Below are 22,121 nucleotides of genomic sequence, written 5' to 3' on the forward strand. Positions count from 1 at the left end.
CGGCTGGCAGGATGAGGAAGGCGGTCCCCCTGGGCCAGTGTGAAACTAAATCATAGTACAGCATCAGAGCTGTTGGGCCGTGAGCGGCTCTCAAAGTTGAATTTGCGGTGAGTGGTCACCGGCCAAAAGGAACCGTATAAATCTCACGAAGCCGACTGAGTGAACTCTGGACAGCTCCTCCCCTCAGGGCGGCCGCCTGGCCCCAGCACCCCACAAATTCACAGCTGAGAACGGGAGGGCTCCGGGTGAGCTCTGAGGGTCCCAGAAGGATGCACCACCGCTCAGAAAGCCTCCCCAAATGCAAAGATGTGGGACATTTAAAAGCCAAGCCAGATGCCCCCTCCCTTCAATTGTAGGTGTCTCTGCATGGGGATAACCCCAAATCAGCAGAGTCAACTTGGCCACCTGCAGGGGCTGGGCCCAGAGGAAAGATACGGGGAGGTGGGTGCGTCACCTGACTGGAGGGAGAGAGGGCAGCGAAGCCCAGCCATCAGCGGAGCCGGAGCGCAACTCTGGTCCTTCTCTCAAGGTCCGCGTCCGCTGTCAGCCCCGGAACAGGGATTCATGCCGCCCCCTGGTGGCAGCTGTCGGGATCCTTCGAGGTGCGGGCGCAGGCGGGGCAAAGCGTCCCCCTCTGACCTACAGGCAAGAGGCTGGCTAGTCCCAAACCCTAAACCGACCAGGAAAGCCTCAGAGAAGGGAGCAAACCCCGAGGGACGCCCTGGAGGAGGGGCAGTGCCGAGAGGGAAGAGATCTCTCCACAAAGGTAGGTTTCACAGTTAGAAGGGGTGTCTCTGGGTCCGCTACTAGGAAGATCTTACCTGTAGGTCTCCAGTCACTAAAATGAGTCCAAAGCAGGAGTTATTCCAAGGATGGGGCAGTGGAAGCTGGAAAAGTAGCTACGAAAAATAACTACGAAAAATAGTTCCGTGAGGAACCCGTGAAGTAAGGGGGAAAAAATACAAGGCAGTGTCTGAGCGAAGCTGCACTAAATACCCAAGCCTGGCTTATCTTCGTTTCCATCCTGAGTTTCTTTCCCCATGTGGCAGGATCAAGAGCGGCCCAGACATTTCCAGAAAGTTCCCAAAAAGAGTTATCAAAATTTTGGTTTAAGTTTTGACATCCACAAATGGATGTTTTTACACACACAGAGTGAGAGAATGTTACACTAGGCTCCAGATAATTGCTATTTAAAAAAAAATGATACCTTGGGGGCTTCCCTGGTGGCGCAGTGGTTGAGAGTCCGCCTGCCGATGCAGGGGACACGGGTTCGTGTCCTGGTCCGGGAGGATCCCACATGCCGTGGAGCAGCTGGGCCCGTGAGCCATGGCCGCTGAGCCTGCGCGTCCGGAGCCTGTGCTCTGCAACGGGAGAGGCCACAACAGTGAGAGGCCCGCGTACTGCAAAAAAAAAAAAAAAAAAAGATACCTTGGGACTTCCCCTGGCGGTGGGTCCAGGAGTTAAGACTCTGAGATGCCACTGCAGGGGGCACGGGTTCCATCCCTGGTCAGGGAACTAAGATACCCCCATGACGTGGGGCACGGCCAAAAAAAGAAATTTTTTTTAATTAAAAAGAAAAAAAAAAGAATGATACCTTGTGCACTCTGGGCAGGTGGACTGGGGAGGGGTCGCAGGCTTGAATCTGGGGAATGAACACCTTCCTTCGGTGCTGTCAGTGCATCTCTGTGATTTTATACCTGTGCCGAAGCCCTTCCCAAAGAAGGCAAAAGCCTCTTTATGGATGTGAGGCTGGAGTAATTGGTCCACCCATCACCCACACCTGTGTGGCAGTCAGCATGGCTCAGGTGCACGTTTTTATTGAATTGGGCACCGAAGGGTCTGGATATCACGAGGAGGTTGTAGGAGAACGTCTGGTCCAGCTGAACGTCGTTATCTTTACTCCTTTGGTGCTGGAGGCAACAAACAGATGAGGGCAAGTAAAGGGCTGACCTGTCTCCATTCCCTCTCCTAGCCTGAGTGACTCCCCTTCCCCAACCTTGGAGTGGACTTGACCTGGCTGGAGGCAACTGTTGACCGAGGCCTCAGAGTGGTGGGTGCAGGGCAGGAGGCGCTGGACCAACGGCCGTCACCCCACCCCACCCTGCGCAGTGTCATCCTCCGGGAGGATTCTGACCGAGGGGTCGAGATATCCCAGAGGCAAACAGAGAGTTCATTATTAACCTCGTAAATTGTTCCACTTGGCCTGGCATTCACTTGCTATCATATTGACTGATTTGGTAATCATCAGTTCTATTAATAAATTCTGCAGACCCGAGTCCCTCTCGAGCTGTCTTTAGATCCATTTCGTACTTCCTGGGTTTGCCAAGCTATCCTGTCACAGCGAGAAAACCCCGGGCAAATGCTGGGTCTAGAGAGGATACTAAGGTGGGAGCCTGGCCAGCGAGGGCCCCATGGACCCCAGAATCAGACCTGGGTTTGATCCCAATTCTGCATGACTGCAAATAAATGGTCCTTATTATGTCTACACCCGCACTCCCAGTTACCTCTCCCCGAGCCACTTCCTGTCTGCACCTCATGTTCAACTGTGGATGCGACTCCGGGAATCTGTTTATGGTGGAGTTTCGATTGCTTTGGAGGCACAGACATGAAACAATTTGATTCACTCTGTTAACAGCTCATGCAGATTGGGTTTTTTCTTCCTGAAAAGGTCACAGTTACTAAAACGATCCAAAGTTTACTCTGGAACGTCACCCTTGCATCCAAAGCAAACTCTTCCCCTCCCGCGTCAGAGGAGGAGGGCTGGAGGAGGTGAGGGGCACACAGGCTGCCCTCGTCCGGTTCTGAGCAGACCAGCAGCGGGGCGTGTTCCCACGCTGGACCCCGACGTCCTCCTCGCTCCTGGTCAAGCTCCTCTGAGGTGAGGTGGGGTCTTGCTTGGTCTGTTGACCCGGGCTGCTACTACCAAGGGGTCTCCTCTCCTCCTAGACAAGTGGACGCTGTCCTCGGGCCAGCCTTGAACTTGGTGCGTGTGTCCTCCTTAGGCCCCTGCCAGCAGTCTAAGCCTCCAGCGCCCTTGGCGTGGGACAAAGTTTCTCTTCCGTGGTGAGCATTTTCCTCCAATCCCGTCACTGTGACTCTGTGACCTTGTAACCCCAGGGGAGGTGATGCCTAAAGGAGACTAATTGGAGGCCTTTGGGGGAAGGGAAGCCCGAACCAAGGGGCCCCTGTCAAGCCCACCCTCACCACTAGGTGGCGAGCTCTGCTCGGCGCACTCTGGCGGGGCTTCCGGGCTCCCACGGCTCCCCTATTCCCCACCCCTTCAAAGTGCAGGGCTGCAACCCGGGGTCCCCACCTATAGTTTCTGTGGATCACAAGGAACTGGGGTGGGGTCTTCTCCCCTCTAGGCCTTCCTGTCACAGGCCACTTCTCTAATGAAGGCTACTCCTGGAAGCCTTTGTGCTGTGCAGGGGGGAAATAACCCCTGCCCTGAGGGGAACTGCAGGGACCCAATGGGATTGCCCAAAGCAATTGGCCCTGGGGTTAGAGCACGGTGGTTGGCCCAGGGCTGCTAGTTACAGTTGCCCAAGCTGCACACGGCACAACTCTGGGGTCGTTGCACCTCATCAGAGATGATATCTAATTACAATTTTCTAGCAGAAGGCTTTCAAGTGTCAACGTAGAGGCTGACAGTGGATTTGTGCCACTCCCCTGGCCAGGCAGAGGACAAGCCCTCTCTTCTCAGAACATCAAGCCCTGCTCCCATTCTGCTGCAAGGATCCTGGAAGCCAGAAACCAACATCTCATTTCCTGCCTCGGACCTTCTAGGGCCTCAGGCTGGAACTTCTGTTGGGGATGGAGGGACGTCCACGGACCCTCAAACCAGGCCACTGTGCAAAGAAGGAAGAGGGTGGGGAAAAGGGGTCCCAGTGAAACTGAGTCAGCTTTAGCCTCTGAATTTTAAGGGGCAGGTCTAGGAGAGTTTAAAGGAGGTTGCGTAAAAAGAAGCAACAACTTGGTGTAGTGACTGCCGGCATCCAGCAACATAATGGAAAACAGAAAATAAGTTTTGAAACATAAGCTGTGACAATGATGTAATATATAATTTACAATTATGGTCATTTTAGCAAATGCCTTCTGAACCATAACCCTAATTAAGGTTATGGTATATCTTTAAATGAATCACCCTAACTTTACTCTGAACTTCCTTGATAGCAATACTAAAGTACTAGCTTCTGTGGACATATACTGAGCCATAGAGCCATAGAGTTTGTTGCAGGGTTGTTGATAACTTGGAGAAACAAGGAATGGTAAACTAAGAATATTTTAAGCTTTTAATTTACACGTGGACTTTGCTACAAACCTTGAAGTGTATTTGATGAACAGAATTCTGTAGAGAAGATTCATAAACGGAGACGCTTCTTAATGTGAAGTACCGCGGTTAGTCACTGCCACCTGCTGGCAACGTACGGTCCTGCAGGCCAGCTATGTTTCAGAGTGAGGGGTGAATAGTCATCCCGAGAAACCCAGGCAGAGGAGAAATTCCTGGGGTTGAGGGAAAGAGATAAAGTTTGTATAGACAGACAGTGGCCAATCAATGCCACAGTCAAGAAGGTGCCTCAGGGATTCTAGGATCTTACAGCTAAAAGAAAATTACCTCGTTTTGTTTGGGGGGGGCACTACTTTTTCCATAAGGAAAATATCAATTATGTATGGAAATAACTGGTATGTCTTATTTTTACCCCTTCTGCACCCTAATTTTCAATGTATTCCTTCAGGGTATCACCTGAGCCCCCATCAGAATATGTATCTGCTGTATAATGGAATGGAAAAGATTCATTTTTCAGAAACGTATTTTTAGCTGGCTATAGGGAACATCTCTCTTCCTAAAAGCAAGAAATCTTTGAACTGGGTCAACTTCACTGTCCCACTCCTTTTATGCTCAACTATATGAGAACATACCATCTTAGCCATTGCTTTTTCTTTTCTCCTTTTTTCTTCCACACCCAAATGAAAGTGTGTGGGAGATGTAAACAAAACAAAACAAAACAAAAATAGCATAAAGAGGACACAGCAGAGCATTCAGATTACAAGGCGGTTTATTGAGTTAGTGGCATGCCGGGAAGTTCTTCCCGTGATCAGCAAATGCAGGCATTACAGTGCAAATCCAGAAGGAGAAGCTGGGTGCGGTCAGGAGGGCCTCGAGCCCAGGGCCTGGTCAGCTGGTGACGTGCAGAGCTCTCTAGAGGGGGCTGTGGCTCACTGCGGGGGCAGCTGGACGCAGACACCCCCATACTTGGAAAAGCAACGCTCACGTCTCACTCCTCCCTGAAAAAGAAGGCGGGGAGGGGAAGGTGAGGCCTGATATTCACAGAGAGGCAGCAACCAACGCTCCAATTCTTAGCAACCCAGAAGAAACATCCTCCAAAGGAAGGAGAAAATTCCCAGTAACTTCGTGGCTCCCTGCCTGCACTGTGGCTACAGGAGCAGCGATTCCCAGGGCAGGTCCTCTGCCCTCTTCTCAGTCCCCAGGGACCTGACGGGCCCAGAGGGACCGCAGGCGAGGTCTGCACACTCACCGGCTCTTCTGGCGGTATTGTTGTAGCGCTTTCTCTGCCACAGTCTCCATAAACTTAGGATTGGAGACTTCTTGTGGGACCGTCACAGTGAAGGGGTAGGAATCAAAGAGCTTCACAACCACCTTAGTGAGGCCAGAGGGAACGCTGGGGTCGGAACTGTGGGAATTCACCTAAAAGGAGAAAAGTCACGAGAGGGCGGAAACAACGGTCAGCACGGACTCATTTGGCACCTGAAGTCAGGCTTATTAATTCAGATCAGTTGACCCCTTTGCTTTTTACTCACCTCGACACCTATACAACTTGGTGAACAGAAATGCCCTAATTCAGAGACCCTCGTTTGTGGGTGTAAATGTCATTCAGGAAGGACCAACCTGGGGGAGCCCCACCGAGTAAAACGTGTTTCCTTTGAGGAGCCACTGGCCACGTGGTGGTAGAAGAGGAATCAGGGAAAGAAAAAGAAAAGGTTCCCAGCACTAGAGGGAAGCTTCTTATCACTGGAGGAGAACGATGGGACAATTCATGAGCCATCCTAGGCAGGACGGGGCAGCAAGGCAGCTCCCCGGAAAGGGCACTAGCTCTGCAGCCGGGCAGACAGGTTCAAACAAACACCCAGGTGATCACCCTGCAGATAGGAGATGCTGGGTAAGCTGTTGAACCTCTCAGTTTCCTCATCTGTAAAATGGGTTCATGACATTCCATGTCACTGAGTGATGAGGTTTCCATGCACCACTGGACCTGAGGTTTTTGTTTCCTGCCATACGACAAATGCTCAGTGAAAAGCAGACATGCGCTCTTGAACATCTTCACCCCGTTTCAGCCCTGGGGGAGGATCACATGAGCTCCAGACAACACCTTGAGCCCAGCTTCAGTGTGTGGCCAGGACAGACTCACCGTGGAGACCTGGAGATAGTGCTGGCTGTCGCTGTGCGTGAGGTTGGCCAGCTGGGACACCCAGGTGAACTGCTCGTTCAGCTGCTTCAGCAGGGAGGATGTGTTCAGCATCTTCTGCTGGTAGGACTGGAGCAGCTGGTCGTACAGCTTGCTGAACTTCTCTGCCATCTGCAGGGACATGTTCAGCTGCTGGCGCAGCTGCATCTGAGAGGAGTCGTTCGCTGAACAGTCTGCCCGGAGATTAAAAAAAAAAAAAAAAAAAAGACAAACGACAGAAGCGTGAAGGGAGAGCTAAAAAGGAATGAAAACAAATGGCAACCAGTTCACGCAGCCAGGACCTAAGGCAGAGCTAAGGCAGAGCTACTCCAAGCTCCAGTCCACCAAGCGTTCGCTAGCAGCTCAAGACAAAACAGAAGGCTCGCCCCGCATGTAAATCAGCGTGCGCGTCCTTCATTGAGAAAGTCTTGCCCTGGGAGACGATGTCATCTGAACCAAACTGTCTCAGTGACATCACTGATTTCTCTTTGGGTGCACGACCCTGTCCCCTTGGGGACCAGCAATGAGGGGCACTGCCCACACCTCAAGCAGCACGGACCTCAGGGCTCCATGTGCTCAGACCTCACTGCCCTCCTTCCCTCCATTAGTCATTGCAGGAAACGGTGGATGTTACTTATAGCTGCCATGGTACTGCTATGTACCGGGCACCACCAAGTGCTCTGGATAGCCGTGATCTCTAATAGTCAGATGTATTCTGACGTTAAGTATTATCAAGAATGAAACTGAGGACCAGAGCGGTACATCATTTGCCTAAAGTCATAGGATGAACGATTTGCGAGGGCAGGATGTTGAACCCCGGGCTTTAACTCCTAAACTTGGGCTCTTCCTACTCTGAGTCTGTGGCTCTGGAAAATTCTCCAAGCTTGCCTATATCTATAGAGTTGGAAATTCTGGCCCCAGGAGCCTGGGTAGCAGAAGAGCCAGTCAGGACCCTCGGGCCACAGAGCACAGTAGCCTGGGGTTGGGCATCCGGGCTTTGCCCACCTGCCCACCATGGCTGGTCACCAAGCTCACCAGAGAGCGGGGAAGTTCATTGCTTTTGGTCACCAAGTGCCCACTGCAGGTTGTCAGGTGGATAAGGGCTGGGAACTACCCACTCTCTCTCTCTAAAAACTACTGTTTTTCTCTCCCTTGATTTTTGAAAACTATCCCCAAAAGAGCACATCAAACCCAAGCACGTCAGGGGAAAGGGGGAGTTCTTTGCACACTTCACCATGGTGGCTGTAATGATTTCTACTAGAATAAAATAAAATGTCAGGTGGGGCAAGACATAGGATTATTAACAATAAACTCGGTTGAAAAAGGTATATAATGACGAAACTTAACTCTTCTTACCAGGGAATCATTGAAAATAAGGACTGTCATTGAGAACTGGGTAGCAGTCTAGAGCAGTGGCTCTCACCTGGGGCGGTGCTGTCCCCAGGGATATTTGACAAGGTCTGAAAACCTTTTTGGTGTCACAACTGGGGTGAGGGTGGGAGGCTACTGGCCTCCAGTGGGTAGAGGCCAGGGATGCTGCTAAACATCTCCCAGTGCACAGGACAGCCCGCCACAAAGAAGGACCTGGTCCAAAATGCCAGTAGTGCCGAAGTTGTGAAATTCCTGTCTGGAGGTCCCGGGCAGCATGTGCTCAAATGTCTGCAAGCACCTTAGATAAGGGGTCATAAGTCTTCTTCAATGTAGAAAAGAAAACCGCTGTTTCAGGAAGCTGTGATCAGTGAACATTAATATCAGTGCCAGGGGCTCCAGTCTGAGCTTGGGGATCTGTAGGTCTCTTCTTCTGGCCCTAACGTGACTCTCTCACGGTGTGATTTACGCTCTTCTAATCGTGGTATTTTATGGGATAAACCCAGGAGGTTGTGTACTCACCTCTCGCTTCTTCATAGATCAGCCTCTTACGGCACTTGTATTTCTTTTGCAGTAGCTTCTAAAATCACAGCAATGAGACTAGGAATATTTAGCTAGACTCGGAAGGCCTGCCCGGGCAAACCCAAAAAGTATTAAGTAAGAGCAAAGCCGTAAGATCGATCCGCTCGGTACAAGGGAAACAATTAACTTTTTCCGAGCATAGACTGTTGTCGGCCAGGAAGTATTTCGCCGCTTTCATAGGTGTTATTTCCAAGTAAGAAGAATTTAGTCCCCCTGATAAAACCGAAGGAAACAGCGGAAGGGAGGTATTTCCTCTGCCTCAGGGACCAACCTACCAAAGGTAAAGTTTCCGGGAAGCTAGGGTACCACTAGGAGAGACCCACGTGTTCAGGGTAGAGAACACAGCAGCACTGATTGGGAACACACCACAAACGCCCCCAGGGCGTCATGTAATCTTGGGCAGGTCACCAAACCTTCTCTGACTGAGTGTCCTCCTCCGTAAGACAGGGATGATAACTGTAGCCACCCCGGTTGTTCCAGGAAAAAGAGTAAATGTTTGTAAAGTGTTTACAAGAGTGTTTAGTAACACACACATGGGAAGAGTTTGTTTAACAGAATCCACACTGCCTAAACTCTCACTGTCTGCAGCAAAACATGAGGATGTCTACTATGTTTGGCCCTTGGGAACAGACGAACTGAGGGAAGTCAAAGGATGACAGCTCTTTAGAAAAGCACGGCAGCTCCTGCCACCGTCAGCCTGTTAACCGTGAGCTGGATCGTGTGGTAAGCACCTTGTATTCTGTCCGACTTCAGGGACAGCCCCTCATCTTAACCCGCGACCCCAGATGGGGACCCAAGCAGAGCTGGGCAAAGGACTCCCCCACCCAGAGTCACAGCTGGAAGGCAACAGAGCTGGCATTTGAACTCGCATCTGTCTGAGCCCATAAATGCAGCCCTAGTGAGGTGCTGGAGACCCGAGGACACAAGAGACCGCGGGGCCCCCCGACTCACCCAGGGACAAGATCTCCTGGCACTTTTCACACTGGTCCTTCATCTTCAGGCATCCCGTGGAGTTGTGGCGGATTTCCTTGCACACGGTGCGGTCACTGCTGTTTTCTGGAGACACACAAGGGAAGGTCACACAGAGCGACACAGAGATGGACCACCGCGATCTCCCAGAGCCCTTCCACACTACTGTCTGGCCCTTTGACATGGTTCTGCGGGCAGAGCAGGTTGGACTCTGGTTGTTCGCCTGCAGACACAGGCTCGGATAGGGGCTCCCTGCAGCGGGACCAGCAGGTGGTCCCCAGGGCCCCCTGAGCTGGGTTCGGCCCCCTCCCCCACCATCCCCACCTGCTGGCACGTCTCCTGCCTGCTCGTACTTCTCTTTGGCATCACAACCTGTTCTGCTCTGCATTCTGTCTGGCTCATTTCTCTCCCCGGGTCAGACAGCAAGCGCCTTGAAGGCAGGAAGAGGATCCACCTTAGAACCTCCTTGTAACATAGGAAGCCCCCCATTATGGATATGCAGTAAACTCCTCGTTCAATTCAATACCCTCCTGTGTTTCCAATCCGTTTCAAGCCACAGCCCAGTGCCGGTCAAACTGTAGCATTTAGGAGATGGGGTTGGCCAACGAGTGTCTATTGGTTCAATGAAGGAAATCACTTCTGAAAAGTTTTGGCTTCTCGTGTCCATGTTAGAGTTCCTTCATTCAAAATATATTCATTGTGTGCCCATTCTCTACCAGACCCTAAGGTTACAGCCACAAACAGCTTTCTTAACCGTACCATGAGCTGATTATATAATTTGTCACCAATATATGCATGGCGTCCACATAAAGCCACCTGAGTTCCCAAGACAAAGGGGTCTAGTTCTCTAGAGGAAAGAGTCAATGTCATGCCCTCCAGTTGCTGCAAGGAGCTTGGTACACTCGAAAGAACACAGATTCTGAATCCTGCAGGGCTAGATTTGACTGGCTCCCACTTTATCAGCTGTGAACCCTTGGACATGCTCCTTCACCATCCTGTCATAGTTTTCTCCCCATCAAACCGGGATGAGAGCACCCTCCCCAGGTTTCTGGGGGTGGAACTCAGATGACACATGCCAAGCCCCGGCCACAGTTCTGAGCATCTAACGGGTTAGCATCTCAATGAATTGTGATTTCCCATCCCATCCTTCTAACCTCCTGGGAATTCCGCCATCGGGAAGTGGTAGGGAGTTCTATGCATGTGGTCATCCATGGCCTGCTGGGCCTGGTGGATCATGTCAAAGAAGGGCTGAAACATGTCATGGAAGTTCAGGGGTTCCAACAAGGGGAAAGGCATGACGTTCCGGGCGAAGCGGGACTTGGGATTGAAGAAGAGCGATCCCCTTGGGAACGAGCCAAAGGGCGAGTAATACTGAGTGTCCTGGAACTTCCGGGGAAAGAACCGGTCCTGGAAGAGCTCGTCCATGATGTTGGATGCGCGGGTGAAGCTGTCCTCCATGACGTCCATCACGTGGCCCTGCTGCCGGTCGTTCTCCAGCAGGGAGTCGATGCGGTCACCGTTGATCCATAAGTAGAAGGGGGAGCTCTGGTTCAGGAACTCCTCGAGCTGCGACAGGAGACAGGGGACAGTCAGGGGTGCTTCCCCCTTGTCAAGACGGGCCAGGCCCGGCCCCTCCTGCCTGCACCCGGGGCAACTCAGAGTCACAGCAGGCGGCAGAAGGCCAGGCTGGGACTGGCTCCCCATCTCTGAACTGTCCAGGTCAGTGCCTTTCCTTTCTACCGACCCCGAGGGGAAGAGCTTAGGAAGACCTGCGAGGCCGAGAGAGTCACAAGGCCCGTCACATGAGACTAGTCTGCTGTCCTCTTTGGCCACTGGTGATCCCCAAGCCCGCTCAGCCAAGGGCCAACTGACGGGACTCCTGGAAAGGGTGAAATTCATGAGCCCTAGCTGAGCAAGGCCCGCAGGACAGGGAGGATCAGTAATAGGGTACTAAAAATTCTTAATTCCTTCTGTTTAAGTGGATGCAGGGCTCTGCCGTACCGTGGAGCCATTTGTTACGTTAGGCAGCTAATAATTGCTGAATGAGAGTCTTCGGAAGATGGCAAATACCTGGCACAGGTGCTTTTCATGACTCCACATTACTGCACTCATAGCAGACATTACCAATTGATCACAGCGCTCTGGGCCCCAATGCAGCCAGAACTAATCAACTGCATGTGAAATGAAGCTGTGATATTGTGATTTATAATAAGAAATATATATTTGGTCTGGTCCTTGATAAAGAGGTCCTAAAGCCCTTGGAATTTCCTGTGCTAAGAGCAATAAAGGTGTCTTTTGTTATGTTAGTGAGGTGACTTTTCGGAAAGCACCTAGGGATGGGGGCTGGTCGCCAGGGGAGCCAACCCTAGGATTAGAGGGTTGGAACTTTCAGCCCCACCACCTGATTTCCAAGGAGGGGAGAGGGGCTGGACCTTGAATCAATGACCAATGGTCAATGATTTAATCAATCGTACCTATGTAATGATGCCTCCATTAAACCCAAAAGGATGGGCTTGGGGAGCTTCTGGGTTGATGAACACATGTGCCAATGAGATGCAGGAGACTGTTGAACTCGAAGAGGTGATGGAAGTTCCCCATCCTTTCCCCATCCCTCCCCCTGGGCATCTCTTCCATCTGGCTGTTTCTGAGTTATATCCTTTTACAACACACCAATAATCTAGTATGTAAAATGTTTCTCCGAGTTCTATGAGCTCATCTAGCAAATTAATTGAACCCAAGGGGGCGGTCATGGGAAACTCTAATCTACAGCCAGTCCGTCAGAAACACAGGTGACCACCTGGACTTGTGATCGGCGGCTGAAGTTGGCAGTGGGGATGGGGAGGCGTCCTGTGGGACTGAGCCCTGAGCCCGTGGGGTCCGACGCTGTCTCTGGGTAGACGGGGTCAGAGCGGAGTTCAACTGCAGGACACCCAGCCGGTGTGGGAGAAATTCTTGATGGGGAAATCCCCACACTTGGAATTGGGTACAGAACCAAAGAAGCATATTCAGTTCTCCTCACTGCCCAACCAGAGCCCAGGCTGTGCTGAAGAAGCGGGGCCCCTTGTCACCTGTTGGCCCACCAGTCCCGAGCCGCTTCTGCAGACACGCGCGTAGAACTTCATGCAGGTCTGTTTCAGGCAAGGCTTACACTCCTCCCAGAGGGCCGTCATGGTCTCATTGCACACCCCCTGGGACGCCTTCAGCTTCGTTTCAGAATCCTTGGTGTCATTCAGGGCATCCTACAGGAGGACCGAGGCTGGGTTAGCAACAGAAACCACGGCTTCCCCTTCCCCAAGCAGGCACCGTGGTGCTGGCCCCCCGGCCCAACCTGGCCACATGGGGTGCTTATTTCCACCCCTGCTCTGGCTCACGTGTTCCCGCATCTGCCCACCTGGAATTCCCTCCCCATCTGGCTCTAAACATCCTCTCGCCTTCAAGATCCAACTGCTCCTTAGTCCTTTCCAGCCATTAGAGCTCATCTGGACAGCTCCTTTCTCTGATGCTGCACTTACAGTCTCTACCCCAGGACTTCCCTCTCGCCAATACCCCACTTCCTAGTCTCAACTTCTGGAATTTAAACGTCATCTTTCAAAGCTTCCCTGAATCTTATTTCTCTATTGCAACCATGGTCCCCGGCATGCCACAGGAATAGGTAAGCTTCCGAAATTAAAGTCATCACTACTACCGAAACTCTCCAAGATGACCATGACATTTGATCCAGTAATTCTACAAGAATCTATCCCAAGGAATTCCTGCAATAAAGGAAAAATCCATATGCTTGAAGATATCTGTTACAATATTCATGTGTGGCAACAAAAATACTGGAATCAACCCCAATGCTCAAAACTAGGGGACAAGTGAAGGAAACTGTGGTACCTACAAAAGGTAGATAGGACAGCATTACAAGGGATGTTTGTAGTAAGTTTTAAGTATTATAATAAGCATTTTTCATGTTAAAAATTCAGGAGTTTGAGTATAGTCACTGTCCAGAAAGTATAGAGGAGAAAATGTAGTAAGAAATAGATCAAATGTTAAGTGAATTGTCCTTAGGTAAAAGGGTTATGGAAAAACTTCTGCTTTTCTATATTAAAATCTTGACAAATGAGTGTATTACTCTTCAAAGAATTAAGTAGACCATCCATACCCCAAAGCAAAGCTACACTATGAATATCTGAATATGTGAGGTCTTCTCTTGCTCTGTGTCCCCTGCCCCCCTCGTCCGAGATGGCCACCACGCCTCCAACTGGGCCAACTCACAGGCGTCAACTCTGCTGCCCAATTCCTTTCTTTCCGGTTCGCATATTCCTCAACTAAGAAGTCATGGAGCCTTTTTCCAAACTTGATATGCTTTATCATAGAACCTGGATTGTCAAATATCAAACTCCAATGAGAAGCACAAAAATTCATGAACAGGACCTGCCACTTCTACAAGGGCTCTAGGTTTCTCACAGTGTGATGAGAACTAATACTGATGCCAAGAAAGGTACTAAGTTTCCAAGAAAGTTAGAGGTGCACCCAGGCCAACATTTCCTTAAGTGGTTTCCATGGAATTGTGCTACAAGCTATCAGGAAAAAAATAACTGGATTCCATGGTCAATTCGATTTGGAAACCACTTGGATTAAATGAAGTTACACGTGCTTCCTTTACCGCACAACTTTTCTGAGTCTTTATAATGCTTTTATTCTATGCATCAGGGGTCATGAAGGTGGCAGGGGGCCCCATCTCAGCATCTCTGTCATTACGGGTAGGGTGGCAATGGGAATAGGCTTTGAGGAGACCCTGAAGGACATTATTGACTTTTTAAATAAGCTCCTTATTGAATTATAGTGTTTTCGTTTTGTATGTTCACCATTGGACCTAGGTGTCTCTTTACGAAGTAGTCCAGAACTCTATAGAGCCTTGGGCAATACGGCGTGCGCCTGCCGTACCCCCGAAGGTATTGCCCCTACTGAAGGTAGGGTGCCACCCCTCTCCTAACCTGTGACAGTGACAGGCCCTACCCAAAGCCTGCCTTGGACCTTACACATAGTCTGGGTTTAGAAAAATCTACTGAAGTGAATCTGGGCGGCAGGCCCTGGGCCAGGCTTGTAACAAAACCAGATCCAAGATCTCACTGCTTGAAGCTTTGAAAAGCAAATAAACCTTCCCTATCTGTTAACCACAGCCCCAGTATCAGCTGACACAACCGGAGAAGGCCTGCGGGTCACCATAGTAACCTGGCAGGGCGTGCGGAAGAGCAACGGCCCCTCCCTCCCTCCAGCACAGCGGATCAAGGTGGGGGTCACCCGGGCTCTTCTTACCTCTTTCTTCTTCTTGGCCTCCTCTAAGGAGCCAAGCAATGATTTGCGCTCTTCGTTGGTCTGTTCTATTAGGGTCTTTATCTGTTTCACCTCCTTGAGAGCATTTTTAATTTCTTTATTAATGTACTTACTCCCCTCGGTGGACATTTCTGCAAGAAAAGAGCAGGGAGGTAGATGAGGCCAGAGGAAGGGATGGTGCTGGGGATATAACCCTGGAACCAGCTGGAATGGTCAGAAAGGCCAGTGGGCCCAGGGGCTGCCATGGCTGGGATCCTCCTGGCAGGCAGCCTTCCGGCCCCAGCTTTGCCCTGACACAGGTTCCATCCCAGGGCTCACTGTAGACCCAGGGCCAGAGAATCGATTACACCCAGCTGCTCAGAAATGCAAACCATCGGAGCGGACACGCCCCAGAGGAGGGACAACCCAGTCCGCCCCTGGAGCTCTGGAGAAGCAGCCTACCCAGCTGCAGAGGAAATTTTTCAAGGGAAAAAAAAAATCCTGGAAGCGTAACTGTTTAAGCATCAAAATATAAAATAGTGTTATTGTGGATACAAGTCTTTCTGCAATGCAGTTTAAGCAAACATCTGAACTTCGCTATTCCGATGCAGTGTCAGGTGACAGGGCCACAGAGGTGACTTAATAGCACCATCCTTCAAGGAGACTGTGATCAGACACCACACCGTGTGACAAATGTAATGAGACAATGTCACCAAAGTACCAAAAGTAACAGCCAATGCTTCTCTGGTTCTTATCCTGGGCCAAATGCTGAGCTGGACACTTCACGTGCATTTTATTTAATACGCTTGACACTGTCTTCACCCCTTTGCACAATCGAGGATAAAGAATCGCAGTGAGATCAAGATACTTACCCAGGGTTATACAGCTGGGGAGGGCGGAGCCAGATTTCCACCCAGCTCTGAGCTCAACGCTTGGGTTTTTAACTATTACCCCCAGAGAGTCAGTCAGCTCATAGGACAAGAGAGGGGCAAAGGGAAGACAGGTTTCAGGAAAGGCCTGGCAGCAGAGGGGAACCACCACCTGGGCTCTGAAGGATGACAAGCACTCGTAGTGAATGATATTCCGCCTTACCTGAATCCGGAGCATTGGTTTTCTAGGTGGAAAGGTGGTGGATACAGGTAGTAAGTGCTATGGAAACTCAAGGGGAAACCCACAGAGGCTCCAATGGTCCAGGCTTCACGGAGCTTCGTGGAAGAGGTATGGACGCCGGACCGAGCAGACGGGGAGGGGAATAGCCAAACGAGCTGCAGCAGCCAGAAAGGGCTTGGGGTCTACCTGAAACTGCCTGGAAGCCCACCTGACCACAGAGAGCCTAGGCCGGCGAGAGACGGCTCAGAGAGGGGCCGGGCAGAGCAAACCCGATCCGATGCACAGGACAAAGGTGGTCTTAACCCTTGGGGCCCTGACACAGGGAAGCATGCCAGGAGAGCACGCCTGGTCACTTACCCTGGAGCTCTTTGTCCGAGATTGCCCTGCCATTCTCCCAGCTCAGCAGCAGGCCCACGAGCAGCAGTAGAGTCTTCATCTTGCCTCCTTCTCCAATTCTGGAATCCTAGCACGCCTCTGTTTGCAGAGAACAGGGGACTGTCATGGTAACAGCTAGACAGCCCGCTGGTTACGGGCCCAGCCTGCTGCCTGTGCGGCTTCCCAGGAACCCTGCTGAGGCCTTGCCCTCCACTCTCCCCGCAGCTGGCATCACCGACTTTTTATCCCAGGGAAGTGACAAGAAAGTATCAGACTTGCCACTGGGCCCCTTCAAAAGAAAGTGGAGGAAGTGGGTACGGGGAGGAACCACAGGACAGCAGCCTGATATAGAAGAAACGAGAACTCCAGAGTCAGAGCCACTGGGCTCTGGTCCGAGCCGCCCTCCTCCTTCCTCCTTCTCCTTGTCCCCCATAATAGCTGACGATGCCTAAAAAAGGCACATGTGCTTTCTGCATCCAGAAAGGGCATCTATCTGATGATACCTGCTCACATCAAACAAACCCTGAAAACACCTCTCTTGGGTCACTCAGCTGGCCTCTGCCGTCCCCCTAAAGTGGGGACTGCAGCCCACAGCACAGACAGCCCCCTGCTGTCTGCATCACCCACCCTGCCCACAGCAGGCATCACCAATCAATCACAGCACTGTCCCCATCAAGGCTCGACACCTCCTGAAATTGCTTTTCAAGGGTCTGAGGCAGTGACAGCCTCTGGGTTGCTACAGGGAAATAAATCCATTTGTCATCCCTAGCATGGATGAGAGTAGAACAAGGTGGGGAGGACGGTTGTCTTCAGGGAATAGAGAGGGAGGGGCAAAGCCAAAGGATTAACGGCGGAGGGGGGGCAGGGCAAGGAACCTCCCCAGGAAAAGTCCCTGTGGGAGGACGTGCCACTCTGCTCTGCCAGGTCCCTTTCACGCAGCCAGTCCCTCTAAGCCCACAGCAGGGTGTGTGCCAGGGTCCTCCCACCACCACTCGGCTAGCTGCCTTGAGCCCTGGACCAGCTGGTCTTACACAATGGACCCTTTCCCAGAAGCTGAAGTTGTTGCAAAACAGAAACCCCTCCCCCTGCACTGCCCTTCACCCCAATGCTCATCTGAACTCACCCGTTTCCCCTAAGAGAATGGGAAGGGGGTCTCCCCTTCCTGAAATGATGCACATCCAGAAGCTGCTGTCCGCTCAGCAGGCCCATCTGGACCCTTGGGAGAATATTAATAAGGCAAGTCTCTCCTGAGACATAATTAGTAAGGCAGCCAGGCTGTGGTTCCCGAGCAGCGTGGGAGAAGAGAGCGGGTCACCGCCTTCCCCAGAGATGGTGAGTGGGCAGCTGAGCCAGGGTGCTATTTCAGGTCTGCGTGGCTCTGTCCTAGCTGCTCACTGAAGCCTGAAACGCCTCAAACAGGGACAGAGCCTTTGTCACGCCAGAGAGAGAGCTGGCGAGAAACACCCCTCCAGCAAGAGGCCCCCGATAGCAAAGACTTCTGAGAAATCCAGACACGAGACTCTGAAATAGGTTGGGACCAGAAGACAGGGCATTGGGTCCTGAGGAAAAGAGAGACGGGGCAGCCAAAGGCAAGAGCTCTGGATGAGAAGTCTGGAATCGCAGCAGTCAGTACAGGATCTCCCACCAAGAGCCAGGGGGCCGTGGGAGCCATCGAGTTCCGAGCTGGGAGAGAGACCTGTCTCCTGCCCAATCCGTCCACCTCAGAGGGGAGGCCGAACCCAGAGACAGGATGGGGCTCCCCAAGGCCTGCAGCAAGCTGGTGACAACCCCAGGATGAGGACTCAGCCCCCCCAAACCCCAGTCCAGTGTTGTTTCCTTGACACCAAGTCACTTAAGTCTCTGAGCCTCCGTTTCCTCACCTGTAAAAGGGATCTAATAGAGACCTTAGAGATGGGAACGCGTTCTGTAAACCCAAGGGTCTTATGTAATCATAGGAAATTCCGACTCCTTCAAAATTGACGTAGGGTCAATCACGGGCATTGGCAGTATCTATCGGGGAAGTGGGAGGAGGTGGTGTGTTGGGAGAGGGACAGAGGAACTGAAGCAGGTACACAAAGGTCACCTGTGGTCCCTCCCTGACTGTGGGCTTTGCCTCCGTGATGTGATCAGCTCCTACAAATTACCCGGGAGTCTTGTTATAATGCTGATTCTGATTCAGAGATTGCTTTTCTAATAAGCTTGCAGGTGATATCGATACTAGTCCAAGGCCAGTAGGAGAACAGCGGCTGCGCGGCCAAACTGCCCTCCCTTTGCACTGACTCACCTCCCCACCCATCTCCTGGCCAGGGTGCCTGGTTGCCAAGTGCTCTGATTGAACAAGCCACTCCAAGGCCCTCCTTTCCCCAGAGGAAGCCGTGGGGAGGACATGGTCACGCAGCTAGTAAGCTGCAGGGTTTAAAGCCCAAAGCCCAAGCTCCTCTCCTACTGCCTCCGCAAATGCAGAAAACTCAAACAAAAAGAAACATGAGAAAATAATTCACCTGTAATTCACACCATCGAGAGGCAAACATTATGTGGTATATTTCCTCTTTTCTATGCATTTGCATACAATGGGATCCTTTACACCCACTATCTTCAAATACTCTCTAAAAGCACACTTTTGTGGCTGTGTAATGGAGTTCTTTTTCTGATGTACTTTATTTTGCTATCCCACGAGGCCAGGCATTTAAATTGTCTGTGATTTCCCACTATTATTATCATGAACACTCTGGCAAGCATCCTTTTATAGTATCTGTACTTACGCTCAAATTCCAAACTTCACTCTTAAAAAAAAATAATAATAAGTTTCTTTTTTTCATTAGGTCCAGAAATTCTGGAAGGTCAAGGCTTGGGTTCTAATCCCAATTCTGATCCCTATTTGCTGTCTATCTTTGGAGATGGTCCTAAACCTCTCCAGGCTTCAGATTATCATCTGTAAAATGAGACAGTTGAATCAGATGTCTGAAGTCTGATGGAGGTTGTGTGATGTTTCTCTGATGTACCCTGGTGCATTAGGAAGCAGAAAGAGTAGGATTTCAGTGGTTGCAACATATACTTAAATCAAAACATCATTACTTATAAACACACAATCCAGAGAACTAGAGAATTCGCGAGCAAACAAGATGACTCATGCGCGCAAGCTGACAACCACCCCTGGAGCTCAGTACCTTTCCAAGGAAGATGCTGCAGGAAGGCTGCAAGTGCAGGCCAGCTCTGCCACTCACTAGCCTGGCCTCGGGCAACAGCGTCAGTCCTCCAAGTGTCAATTCCCACATCTTTACAAAAGGAGGATCCTTACATCTATCCCGTTTACTCCACAGAATTGTGGTTGGAGCTGATGAACAAAGGGCTTCCTGAGTCCCTTGCCTGTCTGCCGGCAATTCGGTCCCGGCTCCGCTGTCTGGTGATGGGGCTCCGACCACCTCCCTTCCCAGGATCCGCGACTCCATCTAAAGCGCCCCTCTGACAGCCCTGTGACTCCCAGTAGCCGTCCTCTCCTCGCCTGGGTGCCGCCCCCCGCCCGCTCATCAGTCCCGGCCAGGCTCTGCGCAGGGGCAGGAAAGGTGGGGACATCTCACCGGTCAGCGGTGCCCGCGCGCTCCTCCTGGCGACGCCGCGTGCACAGCACGGTGAGGCGCTCGTATTTATAGCGCTCTGCTGCGTATACACCCACTTTGGGGCTGGCTGCAAACCTGCATGACTCACGCCCAAAGAATGCGGTAGAAAGCACCGGGAGCTTTCTGGAAGCCGGTGCGGGAGGGGGTTCGGAGGTGCGGGCGGGTGGATGTCCGGTGCAGCACCCGGCAGGGGGCGCGGGGGCGCGTATCAGCACCAAGAAAGGCTCCGGCGGAGACAAACCCTGGGGTGCGGGCGCGCACCGCTACCGGCTCCCCGTCCCCGGGGGCTCAGAGCTGGGGCACTGCGCCCCCAGGAGGGCAGAGCCTGAATTAACGTGCAGAGCTGGCACCCAGCTCCGCAGAGATGGAGGGATGCTCTGCGCCCCTGGCTGGTGCCTCGTCCCCAGTAGAACGTCAGTGTTCCGCTGCCCGATTGAACGTTAATCTTTCGCATTCAACACGCGCCACTCCTCTGGCTCCACTGAAGTAGAACAGCGTCAGAAATAACGTGGGTGTGATGGAGAGGGATGTCGTGCTAAAACACAGGAAGTACAAAATGCCGGCTTCCCGAACCACCACCTGACCTGGTGGTCCTTTGGCAGACCTGCTGGCCGGGAGGAAACAGAAGTGTGTTTTTAGGGATAAACACAGCATCCATATGGGGAACTAGAAGGCCTCCCAGGCTCCTTGACTCCTGGACGTTAAGCAAGTATTTTCCCCATCCACTTGGGACCCAGCCAAGCAGGGCGGGCTTCATGAGCACGGGACCCTGCTGCCCTACACTTTGAGGAGCTACTGCCCAAGTCTTGAAATTCTTAAGAGTTTTTGAACAAAAGGGGCCCTGCGTTGTCATTGTGCACGGGGACGCGCAAATTATGCTGCTGGCCCTGCTTACAAGGGAGTCACTGATCTCCACCAGCCCCAAGTTTCCTCCGCTGGCTCAGGAGGAATCTTGCCAAAGGACTTTTTTTTTTTTTTTTTTCCGGTACGCGGGCCTCTCACTGTTGTGGCCTTTCCCGTCGCGGAACACAGGCTCCGGACGCGCAGGCTCAGCGGCCATGGCTCACGGGCCCAGACGCTCCGCGGCATGTGGGATCTTCCCAGACCGGGGCACGAACCCGTGATCCCTGCATCGGCAGGCAGACTCTCAACCACTATGCCACCAGGGAAGCCCTGCCAAAGGACTTTTTTTGGCAGGGGGCTTTGATGTGGAACAGGGATAGGAGGCGTCACACCGCGCCCTGGCGGGGAGGGGACTAACTGAGAAGCCCCTCAGGCATAGCTACTTCTTGGGGAAGAAACAGAGCCGCGCACTCTGACCCTAGGATGTTTGAGCCCCAGGAGAAAGGTCCAGGGGCTGGAGGGTGGTTCTTATACTGGCTGGGGGAGATGGGTCGGCAGGGCAGGTATAGGCAGCTTGGTTTGCTGGCCGACTGAAACCCCGCAAGATGAAGGGCTCAGAGGAGAGCTCTATGGCCAGGGGCTGAGTTGTCCTGGTCACAACTTTTGAGATACAGCCTAAGGCCCAGTCCCTGGTCACCCAAGGTCCAGGGGCAACTAGGACCCCAGCCTTTTCAGGAAGGAGCACAGAGGGAGCTTGTAGGCCTGTGAGAAAAAAGGGGATGGGGGGAGGACCTGAGCTGGGCGCATGGAATTCTGACCACAGTCTCAGCTCTGTCCCGAGGCTCTGGGTGACCTTGGTTGGACCAAAGACTTTAACCCCCACTCCTGGGTTCTCAGTTTCTTCCTTTTGGACAATGAGGAATCTGGAATGTATCATCTCTGAGGTCCCCCTCACCCTAACCCAAGGCAATGCCAAGTGAGAGAAGATCATTAGCTCAGAAGGAAAAAAAATCAATCGACAATTGGGAACAATATTTCTCCCCTGAGGCTTCACTTTATCTTCCTTAAAAAGTCGAAATATCAGGCTTCCCTGATGGCACAGTGGTTGAGAGTCTGCCTGCCGATGCAGGGGACACGGGTTCGTGCCCCGGTCCGGGAAGATCCCACATGCCGCAGAGCGGCTGGGCCCGTGAGCCATGGCCGCTGAGCCTGCACGTCCGGAGCCTGTGCTCCGCAACAGGAGAGGCCACAACAGTGGGAAGCCCGCGTACTGCAAAAAAAAAAAAAAAAAAAAAAAAAGTTGAATTATCAGTAACAGCTACATTTTCTATGGCAACTGCCTCTTCCTTAGCATCTTATCAGTGCCCAAGGCCAGAAGTCTCTCTGAGCACGCTCCTTGTAACTTTTCTATTCTGCAGCTCCCCCAGCATCTGGCACAGGAGGCACAAATCTGTACTAATTATATTTTTAAAAATCGGACTTTGGAGGACAAGGC

At 51.9% G+C, this 22,121-nt stretch overlaps 1 protein-coding gene and 1 long non-coding RNA gene across 2 annotated transcripts; one reads left to right on the forward strand and one right to left on the reverse strand.

Annotated features, from left to right (window-relative positions):
• The first annotated feature begins 481 nt into the window (after nt 1–481).
• LOC132427575 (uncharacterized) lies at nt 482–4,918 on the forward strand. Its single transcript, XR_009519935.1, has 3 exons — nt 482–766; nt 2,947–3,063; nt 3,616–4,918. It is a non-coding gene; the product is annotated as an uncharacterized lncRNA (long non-coding RNA).
• Nucleotides 4,919–5,039: 121 nt separating this feature from the next.
• CLU (clusterin) lies at nt 5,040–19,903 on the reverse strand. Its single transcript, XM_060015220.1, has 9 exons — nt 19,745–19,903; nt 16,149–16,265; nt 14,685–14,833; nt 12,452–12,622; nt 10,538–10,949; nt 9,366–9,470; nt 6,429–6,658; nt 5,538–5,707; nt 5,040–5,286 (listed from the first exon to the last, which is right to left on the reverse strand). Exons 2-9 carry the CDS (start codon nt 16,225–16,227, stop codon nt 5,277–5,279), a joined length of 1,326 nt encoding a protein of 441 aa, XP_059871203.1. The 5' UTR covers nt 16,228–16,265; nt 19,745–19,903; the 3' UTR covers nt 5,040–5,276.
• Nucleotides 19,904–22,121: the final 2,218 nt, after the last annotated feature.

This window comes from Delphinus delphis, chromosome 6 (assembly GCF_949987515.2).
Source record: "Delphinus delphis chromosome 6, mDelDel1.2, whole genome shotgun sequence".
NCBI classification, from domain to species: domain Eukaryota; kingdom Metazoa; phylum Chordata; class Mammalia; order Artiodactyla; family Delphinidae; genus Delphinus; species Delphinus delphis.

What these genes read in the sequence shown, in the direction of transcription:
- CLU (XM_060015220.1), bottom strand. Translation starts at nt 16,227, where the DNA reads ATGAAGACTCTACTGCTGCTCGTGGGCCTGCTGCTGAGCTGGGAGAAT. An exon ending in CGGGACTGGTGGGCCAACAG is followed by an intron (nt 10,950 to 12,451) that starts GTGACAAGGGGC and finishes CTCCTGTCGCAG; the next exon opens with CTCGAGGAGTTCCTGAACCA. An exon ending in GATGGCGGAATTCCCAGGAG is followed by an intron (nt 9,471 to 10,537) that starts GTTAGAAGGATG and finishes GTGTGTCTCCAG; the next exon opens with AAAACAGCAGTGACCGCACC.